Consider the following 18,089-nt stretch of genomic DNA (forward strand, 5'->3'; position numbering starts at 1 on the left):
CAGCCCTTGGAGGTGCTGTGAGAGTTGTGGGCGCTGGGCATGCTTCCCTTGTCTGATGGGGCTGGGATTCTTGCCAAGCTGTCTTGGGGTAACTTTGGGGAGCCCCTGTCAGATATCTGCCTTTCTGTCATTCCATTACTAATCACTTGAAATGTCAAAGTCTGATATCCACTGGTCTGGTGGCACTGGGGTGCCTGTCAAGCTGCTACGGGGTAACTCTGGGGAGCTCCTGTGGAAGTCTTGTCATGTCTGCCTTTCTGTCCTTCAGAACCTGCTTTCGGAGACTTGGGGGGGGGGGCGGCTGACAGTTTGCCTTGCTTCCAGTGTCTGGCTGGGGGTGGTCTGCCCAGGTGAAGTTTCCCCGTGAGTTTGATGTAATCAGCTTGTTCCATGGCTGTCAGAGTCCTCCTCTCCAGAGAGTGTTAGCAACTGCTGGTGTCTCTGGGCAGTACTAACAACTCTTTTGCCTCTACAGGGAGCCCGAGGAACAGATCACAGGCAGGAGGTTCCAAGATTCCTGGTGAAGCCCTGCTAAGGGCCGGGCTCCAGTGGCCTGGCAGGATGGGTTTGATACAGGGGGTGGAGGACTTCTTCCCCCCATAACAAGCACCCTTCACACCCACTTTCACCCTCATGGCACACAGAGGTGTTCACACTCAGGAGGGAGAGTATAAATGTGGGAGACCTTTGGGGTGGTCCATAACTGGGACCTCAGAAATGTTTTCTGCCCCCAACTTGGAAAGATTGTAAAGGAGCAGGTCTAACATCCAGTATGGAAGCAACCCTAGAGCCAATGTTGCAAACAAAAGCCAATGCAACTGGGCAACAAAGGCCTCATGCAGGTGTTCCCTAATGGACCCAGATTTCCACACCCTGTTTGCAGAAGCTGAGCACTATTGTAATTTGGGCAGCAAAATGTGGGGAGGCTTTCTTGGAGGGGCCTCCTGTTCCCCCTCCGCTTCTCCCTGCTGAGAGGGAGTGGGCCTCTTCTTCCTCCTGCTGACCACCACTTTTTCCTCCTGCATGAGGATGACAAGAGGTCAGGCCCACTTTCTACTTTCTAGAACAAAGGAAATTGCTCGTGATGAGTCAAGAAAGAGCTTCCACAAGGAGGCCCACCGTATACACTCAGAATCTGTGACTAGATGGCCTTTAGAACTAATGGCATTCTTTCCAGGTGCAGGAGATGCAGCCAAGAGTAAGGTAAAGGTAAAGGTTCCCTTGCTCGAAAGCCAGTCGAATCCAACTCTAGGGTTGCGGTGCTCATCTCCGTTTCAAAGCCGAAGAGCCAGCGCTGTCCAAAGACGTTTCCGTGGTCATGTGGCCGGCATGACTAAACACCAAGGTGCACGGAATGCTGTTACCTTCCCACTGAAGTGGTACCTATTTATCTACTTGCAATTTCTTGCTTTCGAACTGTTAGGTTGGCAGGAGCTGGAACTAGAGACGGGAGCTCACTCCATCATGCGGCAACTCGGGTCTCGAACTGCTGAACTACTGACCTTCCACAGCCTGCAGTTCAGTGTCTTAACCACTTGAGCCACCACAGCTCTGCAGCCAAGAGTAGGGAGCCACTAAATACATAAAAATTACTCTGCTCAGAACAGCAAAGAACTGTCAACATTCATCCCTATTGTGTTAGCACAATCGCACCTGAAGCAAAAAATAATGGTTGCCTCTCCACAAATATGACCTTTATAAAACAAACAAAATCGTAAAAATCCACCACCATTAAAGTACATATACAGATGCAAGAAGGCAAAGCTACATGTAAAACTCAAGTCTGAGAAGCTTTTTTTAAAATAAGAAATCTATGGATTACCTGCTCTCCCTCAGTTTCTGGATATACTTATACTTATCAGTCAATGAACCATTGGACGTAATCACTGCCTATAAAGCATATGAAACATATCATTATTTTCCTTGCAGCTGGCCTTTGCAAGGGGAAGTCAGTAAAAAGGGAGGAAATTCCTTCATAAGACTTACATCTCTAACAACAGGTGAGTAATTCTGGCTCTCCAAGGGCTCAGAGGCGTCCGATAACAGCTGTAGAGATCAAGGATTTCAGTCAGACCATTTACTTTAATACATCAGACAGATAATTATCTTTCAGTGGTAAGAGCCTTGGAAGACTCGGTATCATTAAAGATAGGGGGACTGCCAAAGCATAAACGCAAAGTAGGTTATTTGGCTTCTCACAATGTGGTTCCTAAAAAATTGGTTCATATGAACTTGCTTAATATCTGACAAAAAGAAGAAGAGGAAGAGATCGGATTCACTACCCAAAGGAGTCTTAGAGAGGCTTAGAATCCCTTTCCCTTCCCCTCCCCACAACAGACACCCTGTGAGGTAGCTGGGGCTGAGAGAGCTCTTGAGAGAACTGCTCGAGAGAACAGCTCTGGAAGAACTTGTGACATTAAAATGAATGTACTTCCAAAATGGCTATTCCTATTCCAAACAATTCCCATCTTGCAAAACCAAATTTTTTTTAAGGAATTAGAGCAAGCGATATCAAAATTTGGCAAGGTAAGAGACCCAGAATAAGACTGAAAGCTCTACAAGACTTAAAAGAAAGGGAGGACTTTGGCCTACCTAATTGGAATCTCTACTATAGAGCAGCGGCATTAACATGGATTAAAAGCTGGGTCACAATGGAAGACAAGAGAATACTGAAATTGGAAAGCCATGACATTATGTTAGGTTGGCATGCCTTTTTATGGTATGGAAAGGCAAGTACGCATAAATATTTTAAGCAACACTGGATATGGGCATCTCTAATGAAAGTCTGGGAAAATATACATAACCACTTCTATACAAAAAACTCAAAACTGATCATCCCACTAGAAGCTATTACACTTCCAAATGCCTACCAGGAAGAACTTGTGACTGACCCAAGGTCACACCAGCAGCTGCATGTGGAGGAATGGGGAATCAAACCCAGTTCTCCCAGATTAGAGTTCACACTCCTAATCACTACACCAAACCAAAAAGGTTGTATGATATGTTTGGTAGTTGGTTGATTTAAATGTAGTGTTATGATCCACTTCACTAATACAACATAAGTGAGAAGTATTTTTGTATGATATTCTATGCATCTTATATGTTCAATATCTTACGTATCACAAGGTTGTACGATACTGATGTGTTCTTGTTTTGTATATATATTGTAATAAATAAAAAAAATTAAAATAAAAAACCTCAAAGTGAAATACAGACTGACTGTGTTCCGTTGTCTAATTCCTTGGGGAAAAAATTATTTATTTAATTCGGTTTCTAGACCGACCGACCCTGTGGAACAGGGTTCAGGGCGGTGTACATCAATAAAAACAGCATTCATACAGTCGATTCATGGTTAAAACAATAAAAGTACAACAATTAATCTAATTTGATGTTGCTAAAACTTCCAATTATGCCACTGCTTCACGGGGGGGTGGGGGTGGAGCAAGAGACAGGAGTGCCTGCCAGATAGAAAATGCTGCTGTCCTCAACCAAACACCTGGCGGAACACCTCTACCTTACAGGCCCTGCGGAACTGCATTAAGTCTCATAGGGCACAGATGTTACTTGGCAGAGAGTTCCACCAGGTTGGGCCAGGGCGGAAAAAGTCCTGGATCTGGTCAAAGACAGCTGGATGTCCCTCGGGCCAGGGACCACCAATAGGTTCTTATCTGCTGAGTGCAATGCTCTTTGGGGGCTATACCAGGAGAGGCGGTCCCAAAGATACGTGGGTCCCAGACCTTGAACCTGATCCAGTACTCTACCCGGAGCCAGTGTAGCTCATGCAGCACAAGTTAAATATGTACTGTTTGCGAGACCTCCCTAAGGACCCATGCTGCATTCTGGACCAACTGTAGTTTCCAGGTCAGTCTTAAGAATAGCTCTACATAGAACAAGTTACAGTAGTCTAATCTGGTGGTGACCGTTGCATGGATTACTGGGGCTAGGTCAGGACAGGACAGGTAGGAGCCAGTTCCCTGACCTGGCGCAGCTGGAAAAACACTGGTCTGGCAACATTTGTGATCTGGCCCTCCACTGATAGGGAGGCATCCAGGATTACATCCAGGCTCTTGACAGTTGGTGCTGGTATCGAGGGCATACCGTCCAGAGCCGGGAATTGACACCACAAACCTGAATCCTCCCCATGCAACCACAGAACCTCCATCTTGGTAGGATTCAGTCTCAGCCAACTCTTTTTCAACCATCCCACCACAGCCTCCAGCCCCTCAGCCAAATTTACTGGGGCGGTATTTTGCCGGTAGCCCATCAACAGATATAGCTCTGTGTCATCAGTGTACTGGTGGCATTCTTCCCGAAACTCTGTACCAGCTGGGTGAGGAGGCACATATAGATATTAAACAACATTGGAGAGAGGATTACACCCTGAGAAAACCTACACACTAGGGGTGCCTAGTTGACACCCTCTCTCCCAGTGCCACCCCCTGTCCCCGGCCTTGGAGAAATGTGGTGAGCCACTTCAAGATTACCCCCTGAACTCCTGTGTCTGTGAGGCAGCGGGTCAAAAGATCATGATCAACCATGTTGAATGCTGCTGTAAGATCAAGCAATAGCAGCACCACCAACCCACCTCAAATTGAAATTCTCCTGATCCTCAGTTAAAACCTTCTCCTTGGATTCATATATTTTTTTGTCTTAGCACCCTGGGTCTACAGCCACAGCAGAATGAGGTAAGTAGAATGGACTGTATGCAACTTCTGACTGCAGGAGAGATGTTCCATTTTTTCAATGCTCTCCCGAGTGGAAAACCTTTCTGCAAGAAAAGAGCTAGCACATAAGGTAGGAAGAGTCTAACCGTATTTTATCTTGTTCTAGCTTTCTGCTTGCAGAGAATGGTTTAAAACACACAGAGGAACATTCAAAAGTGTGACCCCCACACCTACAGCCTACAACAGTTCAGCCCACTCTACCACTTTGCACATAGACTGACCAGACCTCCCATCATTTAGCAAGATCCAAAACAAGTGTGATAGGCCTTGGTGCCTAAGTCCTATCTATAGATTTCTCAAGGGGCTGCATATGGAAAGTCAGAATCAGCTTACTCGGGAAACACATTCCTGAAATAAACAGAAATATGATCTCGTTATCAGCTGCTAAACTAATAGCACCACTGGGTTCAAAAAGCAAAGCAATTAGTAAAATTGTCCAGATTAACAAAGTTCGTAAGGCTGAAGAATAAATAAATGCCTAGATCTTTTCTTCTTCCAAGTGCTGGAAGCCTTTCCTAGATTATTGTTATCAGACTCTACTGATTTTTTAAAAAACAGAATTCCTTTGAAGTAAGTGTCTATGCATGTGTTTATATATGTCACTAAAAATAATAAAAAGTAATGTTTTAAATAATTACATACACAAATAAAGTTCATTGAAGTCAATGGGCTCAGAAGGATGTTAACTCTGCTTAGGATTGTACTGCAAACTGCTGCCAGAAGGGTAACCAGCCCTTCAGGTCCAGAGACCAAAAGGGGTAGCGGCCAATTCAGAATAAGGGGAGAAACCAAAACAAATTCTATTGGCAGTTTTCCCTAGCAGAATAAAGTAGCCAGAGGTTCCCAGATGCATTTATTGAAATATTTTTACTTTGCCTTTCCTTTGTGGCTTAAGGCAGCTTACAAATCCAAATTCACATCAATGTATAATAAAACCTCAACTAACCCCCTCCCAAATGCCCACACCTCATTAAATGCCCTGGTGCGGGGGTGTCGAACATTTATTACAAGGGCCGGAACTGACATAAATGGGACTTGGTGGGGCCAGGCCATGCGTGTCATAAAATGTAATGCCAGGCAGCAGAGATATAAACTTTATAAAAGATACAAACACAATTAAAGATATTATTTTTTTTACTTAAAATACAAATATGTTTAAAACTCTTGCAATATTTTGTTTATTTAACAGTTTTTGATAACTGCCACCTCCCAAACCTTCCCCCCACCCAAAAAAAAGATGCCTGCCTAAAATGGAAAGGTGGGCGGATAGTAGGATTTGACTGTGCAATTTTTAAAATTAAACATCAAGAAAAAGCACAAGGATCACAGCAGAAACTAAAAATATAAAATGCTCTGAACATAAAATGGCTGGGCATTGCAAGCTTCTCCCCCACCCACCCACCCAGAGTGGCAGTGGCTCTTCAGTGTAATGTCCCCCTTTGGCTGTGTGTTCCCAGGTTAGAGTACTCACTTAGGCACCTGTTCTCTGGTCCGTTCAGCAGAGACAAGCTGGCTCAAAACATCAACCCTGCATTTGCAAGGAGACAACTCCAGCAAGCAACAGCTTCAACTACACAAACACTGGAAACACACATACAAATTGAGAAAATAAAGGTGGTAGCTTATAGAGACAAAGAAGATAATTTATTTATTTATTTATTTATTTACCTATCCAAGGAATTAGAGATCCGAGGGAGAAAGATGAGCAAAATGAGCCAGGAGTATCCAGCTCCATGTTGTGAGTGTACATCCAAACACACAACAATGAGGAGACACACTACTGAGCAGAATGTGGCTGATTATACTCTTTTGGGAAATGACATGATAGCTCCTAGAACAATGCTGTGATAGTTGTAGTGAAACAATGTTGTCTGAGCAAGGACACTTCATAATGTTCCCAGGAATTGCAAATGCAATGTAACATTCATGTGAAATGTCTACTGTGTTTGATGAACTCTAATTGTTAGGACAGCAAATCATTAAAAAGGGGTGTTGTGGGATTACAATGGTTTTGACTATAGACTCAAATAGGACAACCACGTAAGGGAAAGCCAGGTGAGGAAATGGGTTAGTTCTACTGTCTTTTCCTGAGAAATTAATCTTTGACACTGATGGATTTAAAGAGGGAAGAGAACTGCCAAAAAAACCAGCCAGCCATCAAACTACTGTTATCTGCCTGTCTGACTTCAGCTTTCCATCTCCTCCCCCTTCCCTCCTGGAGACCAGTTGTAATTCTAAGTGATCTCCAGCCCTCCCCTGGAGATTGGCAACAAAGGTTCCCCAGGAGGAAATCGCTGGTTTGGAGGGTGGAGTCTATGGCATTGTACCTGTCTGAGGTCCCACCCCTCCTCAACCCTCACCCTCTCCAGGCTCCAACCCTCAAATCTCCAGGAATTTCCCAACCTGGAGTTGGCAAATCTATCTCCTTTGCAGCCAACCATCAACCTGCCATTCTCTGCCCCTCTGACTTCTGCTTTCCATCTCCTCCCCCTTCCCTCCTGGAGACCAGTTGTAATTCTGAGTGATCTCCAGCCCTCACCTGGAGATTGGCAACAATGGTTCCCCAGGAGGGAATGGCTGGTTTGGAGGATGTACCTGTCTGAGGTCCCACCCCTCCTCAAACCTCACCCTCTCCAGTCTCCATCCTTCAAAGTTCCCAACCTGGAGCTGGCAACCCTAGTCAGGACTGGCCCCAATGAGTTCCCCACAAAGGCCTGGAAAGGGCTTCATTCCTTTGTCTTTTTACTGACAGAACCAAGCTTGGTTGCCTAGCAACAGCCACTGAGGAAAAAGTTATTCCCACAGGAGCCAAGCAGAAGTGTCTTCACCAGGAGAGACAGCCATTTGGCAGTTATTCTGACAGGGAACAGTGGCTGAAGTGGCAGTGGGTGGGGAAAAGGAGCGGACCCAGCACCCAGCCAATGGCACGTGATTACTCTTGAGTGGCGGTTGATGGGCCAATGGCTGATGGAGTGCACTGCATAGCCAATGGGAGAGCTGGAAATGGCCAATACATAAGGGAATTGTTATATTAAGATTATACTTGATAAAATCACAACACAAATTGTTGCATCTGAATATGACATGTTTTAATCCTAAAATAACAATGTAAAATATAGGTAATACCTGTTCATTCTCATCAGTGGAGATGAATGGTTATCCCCAATTATAAATATCTATGGCACTTTACATGGTATTTTTCCATGTGGGTTTCTTTCCGTGTGGGCTTTTTTCTGTGCGGGCTTTTTAGTGTATGAGCTTTTTTCCATGTGGGCTTTTTTCCTGTAAGTATTTATGACCATGGGTTTTTTTCTATAGACTTTTTTCCTGTGGGCTTTTTTCACAGAACCCCTCATAACAACATTGTGAGGTAGATTAGGCTGAGAGAGTGCGACTGGTCCAAGCAAGCTTCCATGGCATGAGTGAGGATTCAAACATGGGTCTTCCAGATACTAGTCCAACACTCTTTACCACTGTACCACACACCACACTGACTTTTACAGGGGCCAAAAAGCTCCTCTGTGGTACTAAAAGGATCCAGGAATGGATCACAGTGGCAGCCATATCTTGTCCAGGGCCTTTAGTTACCCATCTTTAAGCCAATGCCAACAATAATTATTAACACTAACATTTCCAGTGACTTATGGAAGCTCATACCCTGCCACAAATACTGTTCGTCTTTAAGGTGCTAGTGGACTCTTGCTGTTTTCTATTTTCATTACTCAACCTTCAAAAATATATTTGTCAGCAGGTAACCCTGAGCTACACAGAAAAATGATGAGAAGTGAGAAAGAAAACTCTAGACCTACGTCTCCTAGTCCGTTCCATAATAAACAGTCCACCTCAGCAAAAGACTGTGGAATGATGCCATTTGTGATCATTCAAATTAGACTGATTTAAAAATTACCTTATTTAATTATTATTATTATTATTATTATTATTATTACATTCGGTTTATATACCGCTCAGACCCGAAGGTCTCAGAGCGGTTTACAGATATGTTGCAAGTGCAAGTTAATTCCCTAGACTATGGCCACATATATATTACAGGGGGTGGGGCTGCCTACTGGCACCCAGGTGGTGGGTCAGTTTATTTATTTATTTATTTTTCGTACTTATACCCCGCCCTCCCCCGTGGGCTCAGGGCGGCTTACAGAGGCAAGAACACTTGCCATGGTAAAACAATCATATACATAACAATTTAAAACATATACTACATATTAAAATCTTAAGTTAGATCTTAAATAAACAAAGTGCTCAGTGCCATTCATACTCAAAAGATGGCGGATCATCTGTCCAAAGTCCCCGGCTCTCTTCCTCCGGCGGTCCACTGGGGTCGGCTTGGCTCCAGTAGTGCCCTGGACCCCTCCCAGAATTACAATTGATCTCAACTACAGAGATCAGTTTCCCTGAAGAAAATGGCTGCTTTGGAGGATAGACTGTATAGCATTATACCCTGATGAGGCTAGGGTTGCCAAGTCGGATCGGCACTGGAGTGGGGGACTCCAGTGCTGTTCCGGAAGTGTGCGCACGCGTGCCACAAGCCCATCAACCGGAAGTGACGTGACCACACCGGGCACACTGGGGGCGGGGCCACGACCATCCGAGGGAAAACCATAGAGTTTTCCCTCGGATGACCGTGGCCCCGCCCCCAACGCACCCGACGCAATCGCGTCACCTCCGGGTGACGTGCACGTCGCGTGCTTTGGGGGTGGGGTTCCCCTCGGGGCCTGATTCGCCGGTGGCGGGTAACGGGCCTCTGGGGCGGGGGTTTCCCCGCCCCCCGGGAGGACTTGGCAAGCCTAGATGAGGCCCTCCCCTCCCCAAACCCCACCCTCCTCAGGCTCCACCCCCCAAATCTCCAGAATATTTCCAAACCAGAGCTGGCAACCCTCGCTTGGCCCCTGGGTAAAGTTTGTGAGGGACAGGGTTTTTGTCCTGAAGGGGGAGCAGTAGAATTTTGCTGAGGAAAGAGAAAAAGAGAAAAATGGAGCAGAAAGGAAGAGGAAAGCTGTTTGAGTTTTGTTCTGTGCGTCGCCTGGTAAGAAGCCTAGCAGAATATTCTCTTCAGTTAAACAGTCCTTGCTTTGGCACTCCTAGCTTCCCTTCCGCACTAGAGTGCTTGCTTAACAGCCATTAACACCCTCAGAAATCCATTTATTTCTCCTCCAGAGAAGCTCACGCAATCAGTCAGTATCCAAGTCTTCAAAATAGGATTTGGGGGGGGGGGGGATCAAAAAAATCAGCCTGATCAGGATGATGGGTGCAAAATCAGAGGTGGAGGAACTTCCACAACAATGTCTGCCGCTCTCCCTGCTGCATAAGGACATTATCAGTCGAGAAGCAAGTAGCCATGCTTCAGAGTTAGAACGTTCGTCAAATCCAATGTAGCCAGGGGCACTGTGGTGCCTTCCCGAGCAGCTTTTTCTCTGCTGTCTTTTGAAAGAATTTGCTGCTAGTGTGTGCACAATAGAGAAAAGCATCCCACATCCTCCCTTTTGTTGCATGCACACAGAAAGAAATAGTAGAACGGCACAAAAGTCACTTAGTAGTGGGGAGAATATCTCCATGGCTCTGACTCTTGATTGCTCCTAGCTACAGTACACCCCCTGGCATTTGGCATGTGACCCATGTTCCTGGTCCGATTCTCTGGGTCTGTCACCCCCAACCCAGCACTGATACCAGCCAAGACCTGCCTGAGGAGGTCAAGAAAGCTCCCATTCTCCTGGCCTTCCGCAAACTATGCAAAACTGAACTATTCAAAAGGGCTTTTCTGCCCAGGTACCAAAGCTGCACAGCACAAAAGGGTTTCACAAACTTACTTGGATAAATGATTGGGACTTGTGGTCTTCAGTGCTATATATAGCACATTTTAAGTAGGATCCTATTATATCGTTTCAGTACCACTTAATGTGTCTTGTTAATAGTTATGCTTCTGTTTCTTTCTGGTGGCTCCAGACTTCTAATATCTTAATGAATTAGTTATTGAATGTCCCATTTTGTTTATTGTACTGACTCACTATGTGTAATCTGCCTTGAATCCATGTGAGAAAACTGGACTATAAATAAATAAATAAATAAATAAATAAATAAATAAATAAATAAAAACTCTGGCTCTCTCTCTCACAGAAATTACAGACTTGAGGTTGGAAGGAGATCGTTGCTATGGAGCTAATTGTTTTATTACCTCACTAGTAGCAAAGCCTACTGTACAAGGAATACAATGAGCGCTAGCAAGATGTCGGTCTGGCCCTCCTCCGTGGCAAGTCTTTTAAAGGTGCCACAAGCCTTACCTCTGGGTTTCGTCATGCCTGGATTCTGCGCATCACCACCGAAAGGGCAGCAAAGTTACCTCCCCTCGTGAAGGGGGCACTCCGTCTCTTTTACCAGCCCGCCTCCCTCCCTCGAGAGTGGCAGCCCTCTCTCTGCAGAGCCCTGGCCAGAGGGGGAGAGAGAGCGCGCTCAGCAGCGTCTCTGTGAGAAGCGATGGGGGGAGGAGAAGCCTTTGTGCCCGGCCCGCTCTTTCTCAATGAACGGAGCCCTGGAGCCTCCCCAAGGTGCTCGGCCGCCTCAGTGAGGCGAGAGGGGGAGCTCCTCCAGTCACTGTGGCTGCCTGCCCAGCAGCCCCTTGGTGGCTCCTGCTGGGGCTTCCTCCACCTCTTGCCAGCTGCTTCCTGCTCCTCCTCCCGGCGTCCAGCTTTCCAGGAGCCACAGCTCCTTTCCTCTCAGGCAGACCCTCACTGCTGCTGCTGCTGAAGGAAGGCGAGGGAGCCTTTGAAAGGCGGCAGCCAGCTTTCTCTGCAGGGCCGCATGCTGAGCTCTCTCCCTGAGGAAGCACCAGTCTTGCGGGCGAGGGAGAGGGGCTGCGAGGGGCACTGAAGGTGAGTGCTTTCCGTGCTTGCCGCCACTCCCTAGGTCTGCCTCCTTCTCCCCTGCAGCCTTTCTGGCCAGTCGTCAGGGTCGCCTTATGAAGGCCCCTGCCCCTCGTCAGGGTCGCCTTATGAAGGCCCCTGCCCCTCGGCATCCCTCCTGGCGGCCCCTCCGTTTCCCTTTTCAGCTGTGGAGGGGTTGCCATTCCCTCCAGGGAGGGGAACCGAAGGAATGCCCGAGGAGGAAGCGCAGAGGAAAAAAGGGAATCTCTGTCGCTCATAATCAGCAGGGAGCTCTCCTGTACCACACCAGGTTGTGTCCTAAGGCTCCACCTGGTGGAGCATCCACCCCCTTCGCCGGCTCCCTCCAGACTGAGGCCAAGACGCTGGCCGCTGGCTCTGTGGGTGGGAGTGAGGCAACGCAGCAAGGCAATGCAGCCAGGGGATTGGCAGACCTTCCAAGTGGCAACTGAGGGAGCCAAATGCTGTAGGAGCATGTGGAACTTTTACCCCAAAACAGAATTATTATGAGAGATGTTTTATGGCCCTTGGCCTGCAGAAATCTGATTCTTGTTTGCCTCTCAGCAAATCCCTCTTAACATCTTGACTTAAAATTTTCTTAAAATCTATTTTCCCCTCTTTTTTATTTTACAATAACTGGCCCAATGAAGAGTTCTGGGGAACTCAAAAGCTTGCACACCTTGCTAGCTTTAGTTGGTGACCTCCATCTCAGCGTAGACAAAGGCCAAGCCTCTCTGCTGCTCTTACTGGATTTATCTGAAGCCAGTAGACATGCCATCTTGTTGAGGCACCTGGAGGCAGAAGTAGGTATCAGAGAATGTGTGCTGAACTGGTTCAAATCATTCCCCATGGATCAGACTCAAAGGGTTACTATGAGAAACCAGTTCTCATTGGTGTGGGAACTATCTGGTGCGATTCCAGAGGACACAATTCTCTCCTCCATGATTTTCAATCTCTGTGCAAAGCCCTTAGGACAAATCATTCATAGCTTTGGGGTAGGATGTCATCAATATGCTGATGATACTCAGTTCTATATATCTTTATCCATATCTCTTGGTAATGTGGTAAAGATCCTCCTGAATCATTGCCTGGTTAACTGGCTAAAAGTGACCAAACGGAAACTAAAGCCTGAAATTACAGAAGTAATGCTGGTTGGGAAAACAGATGCCTTGAAGGACATCGTCCTCCCCACTTTCGATGGAGTTCAACTGACCCTTGCTGACTCATTTAAGAGCCTTGGGTTTATACTGGACCAATGTTATTACTGAAGAAGCAAGTTCATGCACCTGCAAAAAAGGCTTTCTACCAACTCTGCCCCCTTACCTTGATATGGCTGACCTGGCTACTTTGATCCATCCCACAGTAACATCAAGACTAGACTACTGTAATGCACTGTACATTGATCTCCCCTCAAAATCAACTCGGAAACTCCAACTGGTCCAGAATGCCACTGCTCAGCTATTAACGGGAGCTATACAGAGCATGCCTATTACTCCCATTCTGCAGATGCTCCATTAGCTGCCCATCAGTTACCTGCAGTGTTCCCGCTAAGCTGAGTTAGTGTGAGCTAGCTCACAGTTTTTTAGCCTCCAGCTCACACATTTCTGTCGTAGCTCAGGAAGGAGGGCTCCAGAGCAAACTAGTTTATGCAGCAGCCAAATCGCTCGCTCACAACTTTAATGCCAGGAGCTCACAAAGTAGAATTTTTGCTCACAAGACTCCACAGCTTAGAGGGAGCATTGGTTACCGAGCTTAGTTAAGGTATGGGCTATCACATACAAAGCTCTTCAAGGCCTTGGCCCCTCTTATTTGTGAGACAGCCTCTCTCCCTGTGCTCCGCCAGGACAAATCCGCTCATGTCAGCAGGGGCTTCTGCAGGTGCCAGCCTACAAATGGGCAAAATCAACAGCTGCCCATACACGTGCCTTCTCCATCGTGGTTCATCCCTTGTGGAATGGCCTGCCTGAGGAGATCAGGAAAGCTTCCACTCTCCTGGCCTTCTGCACACTGTGCTAAGCTGAACTGTTCAAGAGGGCTTTTCTGCACAGCAGATAAGGTTGCACTGTAAAAAAAATGGTTTGCAAACTTACTTGGATAAATATTCGGGACTGTGGTCTATACTGCTGTGTACAGTTTATTGCAAATAGGATCCTGGTATGTAATTTCTATATTGCTTAATATGTCATGTTAATACTTATTCTATGCTTTAGTTCTTTCTGGTGGTTTTAGACTTCTATAATCCTAATGCATTAGTTGCTGACTGTCCCATTTAGTTAATTGTACTGACTCACTATGTGTTGTAATCTGATTTGAGTTCCTGTGAGAAAAACAGATTATAGCATAAAAAATAAAATAAAATAAAATAAATGGAAGTGTCTTTGGGTTGGTCCTAACAAAGGACGGGGATTGTGTTCTTAGCTTTAAGGATCTCCCTCTTACAGGGATGAGACTCCAGTGTCATGTGACCTCCTTTCATTGCTTTCAGGTCTGTGGGTCCCATGTTTGAAAGAGTTGGAAGCTACCACATTAAAGCACACAGCAAAGTTATTTCTTTAACCTGCCAGCAGATGGAGGTATTACATTAGCTAATTCTGTTAATTGGTGGGGTTCAATTTTAGCTGGTGGAATTGATGTTTTCGAGAAGGCACTTGTTAAAAGGGTTCTTTTTCCTTGAATGATTTCAGCAATCTTCACTGCCCAGGTAACTGGGCTGATGCTTGCCTTACCCTGCTGCACAGCTCCTGCCACTGTGGTATGGCAAGAGTTAGGAAGGCACTGTGGTTCAGTGGTACACTAACTGCTTTGCATGCAAAAGGTTCTAGGTTCAATCCCTAGTATCTCCAGCTACAAAAACCAGGTAGTAGGTAATGTGAAGGATCTTTGCCCAAGACCCTGATAAGCCATAGCCAGTGAGTATTTATTTAATTCATTTATATGCCCACCTTTCTCCTGAATGAGAACCCAATGGAATAACATTGTTCTACTCTCTTCTATTTTATCCTCACAACAAACAACACTGTGAAGTAGATTAGGCTGAGAGTGTGTGAATGGCCCAAGGTTACTCAGCAAAGTGGGGATTAGAAATTCGGTCTTCCAGATCTTAGCCTGGCACTCTAGCCGCTACGCTACACTGACTCTTGACAATACTGACCTTGATGGACTCAATATACGGCAGCTTCATGTCCACTGTGTTCCAATCTAGCTCTAGCAGTGCCGACTTCCACATGCCTAGTTGAGGCAGAATGTGGTGGGGGTGTGCACTGTTATCTGTTCTGTCTCACCTAATTAACCAAGAGACATTGGAATGGGGAGAAGAAAGGGTGCTTCCCTCCAAAAAAATATTTCCAGGGGTATGTTTAGCAAGCCAAAGGGAGTGAAATTGTTCACAAAAACTCTTCCCCACCACATAAAGGCTGTTTCAGCTAAGCACGTTAAAATTGCCACTCTGTCAGAGGCCACTGAAATTGGGAGTGCACTGACAGTCCTAAGCAGATACCCAAATATATCAACCCTAGAGAAATGTCAACCCTAGAGAAAGCAAGAAGGTAGAAAAGGATTAAAGAAATGATACACTTTGGTAACAGAAGGCCCTCAGTACCACCAAGACCATGAGTAGTCACCAGCCTTGGGCAGAGAACTATACTTTATTGGAACCGCTCCAGTAAGACAAGTTTGGGCAAGCGTCTGTTGTACTCTTCATTAGATGGCTAATAAATGCAAAGTTGGGGGGGGGATTGCTCCGTGCAACCATTAGCAGAAATCACATTGTGCCTTGTAGATTACCCTGTTAACACCACAACACCAATACATTTTCTGACAGCCACTTGCATTTTACAGCAGATTTCTTATCTATACAGCAGACCAGAAGCACCATACACATTCTTAAGCACCCAGATTCACACACACATACACACTTACCATTTCTTCAATATAAGGGAAAAGCATGTCTCCAAAACATTCTGTCGATTCTATGGGAAGTTGAGCTGGCAAGTTATCAATGGAACACATCAAAATCCCAAGTCCTTCCACACTGAAAGAGAGGACAATGGGATTCCATGTCATGCAAGTACTTGGAAAGACCATCAATTTATTCATTGTAATTAGGCTTGCCAATCTCCAGGTGGTATATCAAAATGAGAGCTCACGGGAGGAGATTGTGTCAATATGAAGACACTCCGTGAATCAATTACGAACAAAAGAAGAAAGATTATATTGTACAAAACAATTCAAACAGTTTTAAATCTTTGTTAAAGTTCAACAAACCCTTATATGTTCTTAAAGAGCTAGGATCAAACAGTACTTGATACAAAGGGGAAACTGTAAATGAAGCCCACAAATCCTTTGTATGAACAGCTTCAGGAGGACAAAGGTCACAGGTAGAACTTGCATTACTGTAAACAGTTATGTCATTTAAAGTGAAATTATCACTTTCCCACATTATCTTACAGGCTTTACATTTTAAACAGCATCTGTGTCCTTCGGACTGAGTCCTGTGAAAGTGCCTTTGTTGTGTATTTTATTCAGTGTGATTGTCCAGTTATATATTGGAAGTATCACCAGACCACTGAAATTAAGAATTACTGAACATATCACAAGAAATAAATAACAAACAAGGGAAGCCCCACTTACAGAGCATTTTGGCCTCTCAAAACCACAAAGAAGACCAGTTTAGATGTGGTGTGCTCTTTGTTGCAGACTCAAAATTTCCATTGGCTATGAAGGAATTTCTTCGCCAGGAACACAGGTGGATCTTTAAATTAAACACCTTGATCCCTAATGGTTTAAACACTGATTTTGATTTAAGCTGTTTCTTATACATTTCTGTTGGTTGTATACAAGTATGTTGTTCCAGGTCAGTTTCCCTTCTTTTGGTTTACCCACCAGTTTCATTAGAAATGTTATTCTTAGAATATGTAAAAATACAAAATAGGATATTATGTACTGATGTAAATTGTGTCAGAATAATGTGACTTCAGGTTGTCAGTACATACTTAATGGTGATGGCTGAGTGTTAACCACCACCACCACCATTGTAGAAGCCTAATTAGGAGAAAGAGAACATGTCAGTGGGGCGATTGGATTTGGAAAACTAGTTTAAGGAGAATTGTTGAATCCAGAGAGCCAGTTTGGTGTAGTGGTTAAGTGTGCGGACTCTAATCTGGGAGAACCGGGTTTGATTCCCCACTCCTCCACGTGCACCTGCTGATGTGACCTTGGGTCAGTCACAAGCTCTGGCACAGCTGTTCTTGAAAAAGAGCAGTTTGTGTCAGAGTTCTCTCAGCCCCACCTACCTCACAGGGTGTCTATTGTGGGGAGGGGAAGGGAAAGGAGTTTGTAAGCCGCTCTGAGACTCCCTTGGGTAGTGAAGGGCGGGGTATAAATCCAATCTCTTCTTCTTCTTCTTCATTTCAGTAAGTATGTATGTTCTGACAACTGGGGATGCAGTAAATATGTTATAATATAGTGGATGTGACATAGAAGTCTATTTTCAGTTTCACAGCCAAAAGATACCAGCTACCTGAAGGAGCGAAAAGCGATCACGGCATTGAAGCCAGGCGTGCATAGCTGCTACTCCTGCAGACGCAGAACCTTTGTCCTCCTGAAACTGTTTATACAAAGGATTTGTGGACTTCGTTTAGAGTTTCCCCTTTGTATCAAGTACTGTTTGATCCTAGCTCTTTAAGAACATATAAGGGTTTGTTATATACAAAGATTTAAAACTGTTTGAATTGTTTTGTACAATACAAATCCTTCTGCTTTTGTTCGTAATTCATTCACAGAGTGTCTTTATACTGATACAATCTCCAGGTGGTGACTGGAGGTCTCCTGGGATTACAACTCATCTCCAGGCAAACTGACAGTGGCTGCTTCGGAAGCTGGACTCTCTTCCATTATAACCCCACCGAAGTCCTTCCCCTCCCCAAACCCCGCCCTCCTCAGGCTCCACCCCCACTCACCTGTCATGAATAATGTGCTGGTCGGCATCATACATGCAGAAGGGGCTGTCGATCGTGGTACATTCCGTCATGAATTCTATTGATCCACCAGTGTCTGCCGAAATGTCACAAATTGCAACGAGCCTAGAAAAGTTGGGTTTACAACATATATCCACAGCCAAGAAAAGATTTTCAGTGGTTATATAAACAATCCCCTAAGCATTCCATTATGTGTTACCATTGGTTTAAAAAGTAATTCTAGAATCCTGAGTTTAAACCCCTTCTCACAAGAGTTGTGCCACAGAAGGAGGAAAGAGGAAAGGAAAGGAAAGAAGGAAGGAAAGAGGGAATAAAAAGAGAGAAGGAAAGAGGGAAAGAAAGAGAAGGAAAGAAGGTGGGAAAGAGGGAAAGGAGGAAGAAAGAGAAGAGAAGAAGGCGGGAAAGAGGGGAAAAAGAGAAGGAAAGGAGGGAATGAAAGAGAGAAGGAAGGAAGGAAGGAAGGAAGGAAGGAAGGAAGGAAGGAAGGAAGGAAGGAAGGG

General features: G+C 45.3%; 1 protein-coding gene across 1 annotated transcript in view; it reads right to left on the reverse strand.

Annotated features, from left to right (window-relative positions):
• The window catches only part of AASS (aminoadipate-semialdehyde synthase), a 51,431-nt gene that overhangs the window by 17,778 nt on the left and 15,564 nt on the right, over positions 1 to 18,089 (reverse strand). Inside the window, exons 10-13 of the mRNA XM_015412038.1 lie at positions 17,572 to 17,694; positions 15,533 to 15,644; positions 1,987 to 2,046; positions 1,823 to 1,890 (exon numbers count right to left, since the gene is read on the reverse strand). Coding sequence (XP_015267524.1) covers positions 1,823 to 1,890; positions 1,987 to 2,046; positions 15,533 to 15,644; positions 17,572 to 17,694 — 363 coding nt within the window. The remainder of the gene's footprint in view (positions 1 to 1,822; positions 1,891 to 1,986; positions 2,047 to 15,532; positions 15,645 to 17,571; positions 17,695 to 18,089) is intronic.

This window comes from Gekko japonicus, unplaced genomic scaffold, assembly GCF_001447785.1.
Source record: "Gekko japonicus isolate JY-2015 unplaced genomic scaffold, Gekko_japonicus_V1.1 scaffold1122, whole genome shotgun sequence".
Lineage (NCBI taxonomy): Eukaryota > Metazoa > Chordata > Lepidosauria > Squamata > Gekkonidae > Gekko > Gekko japonicus.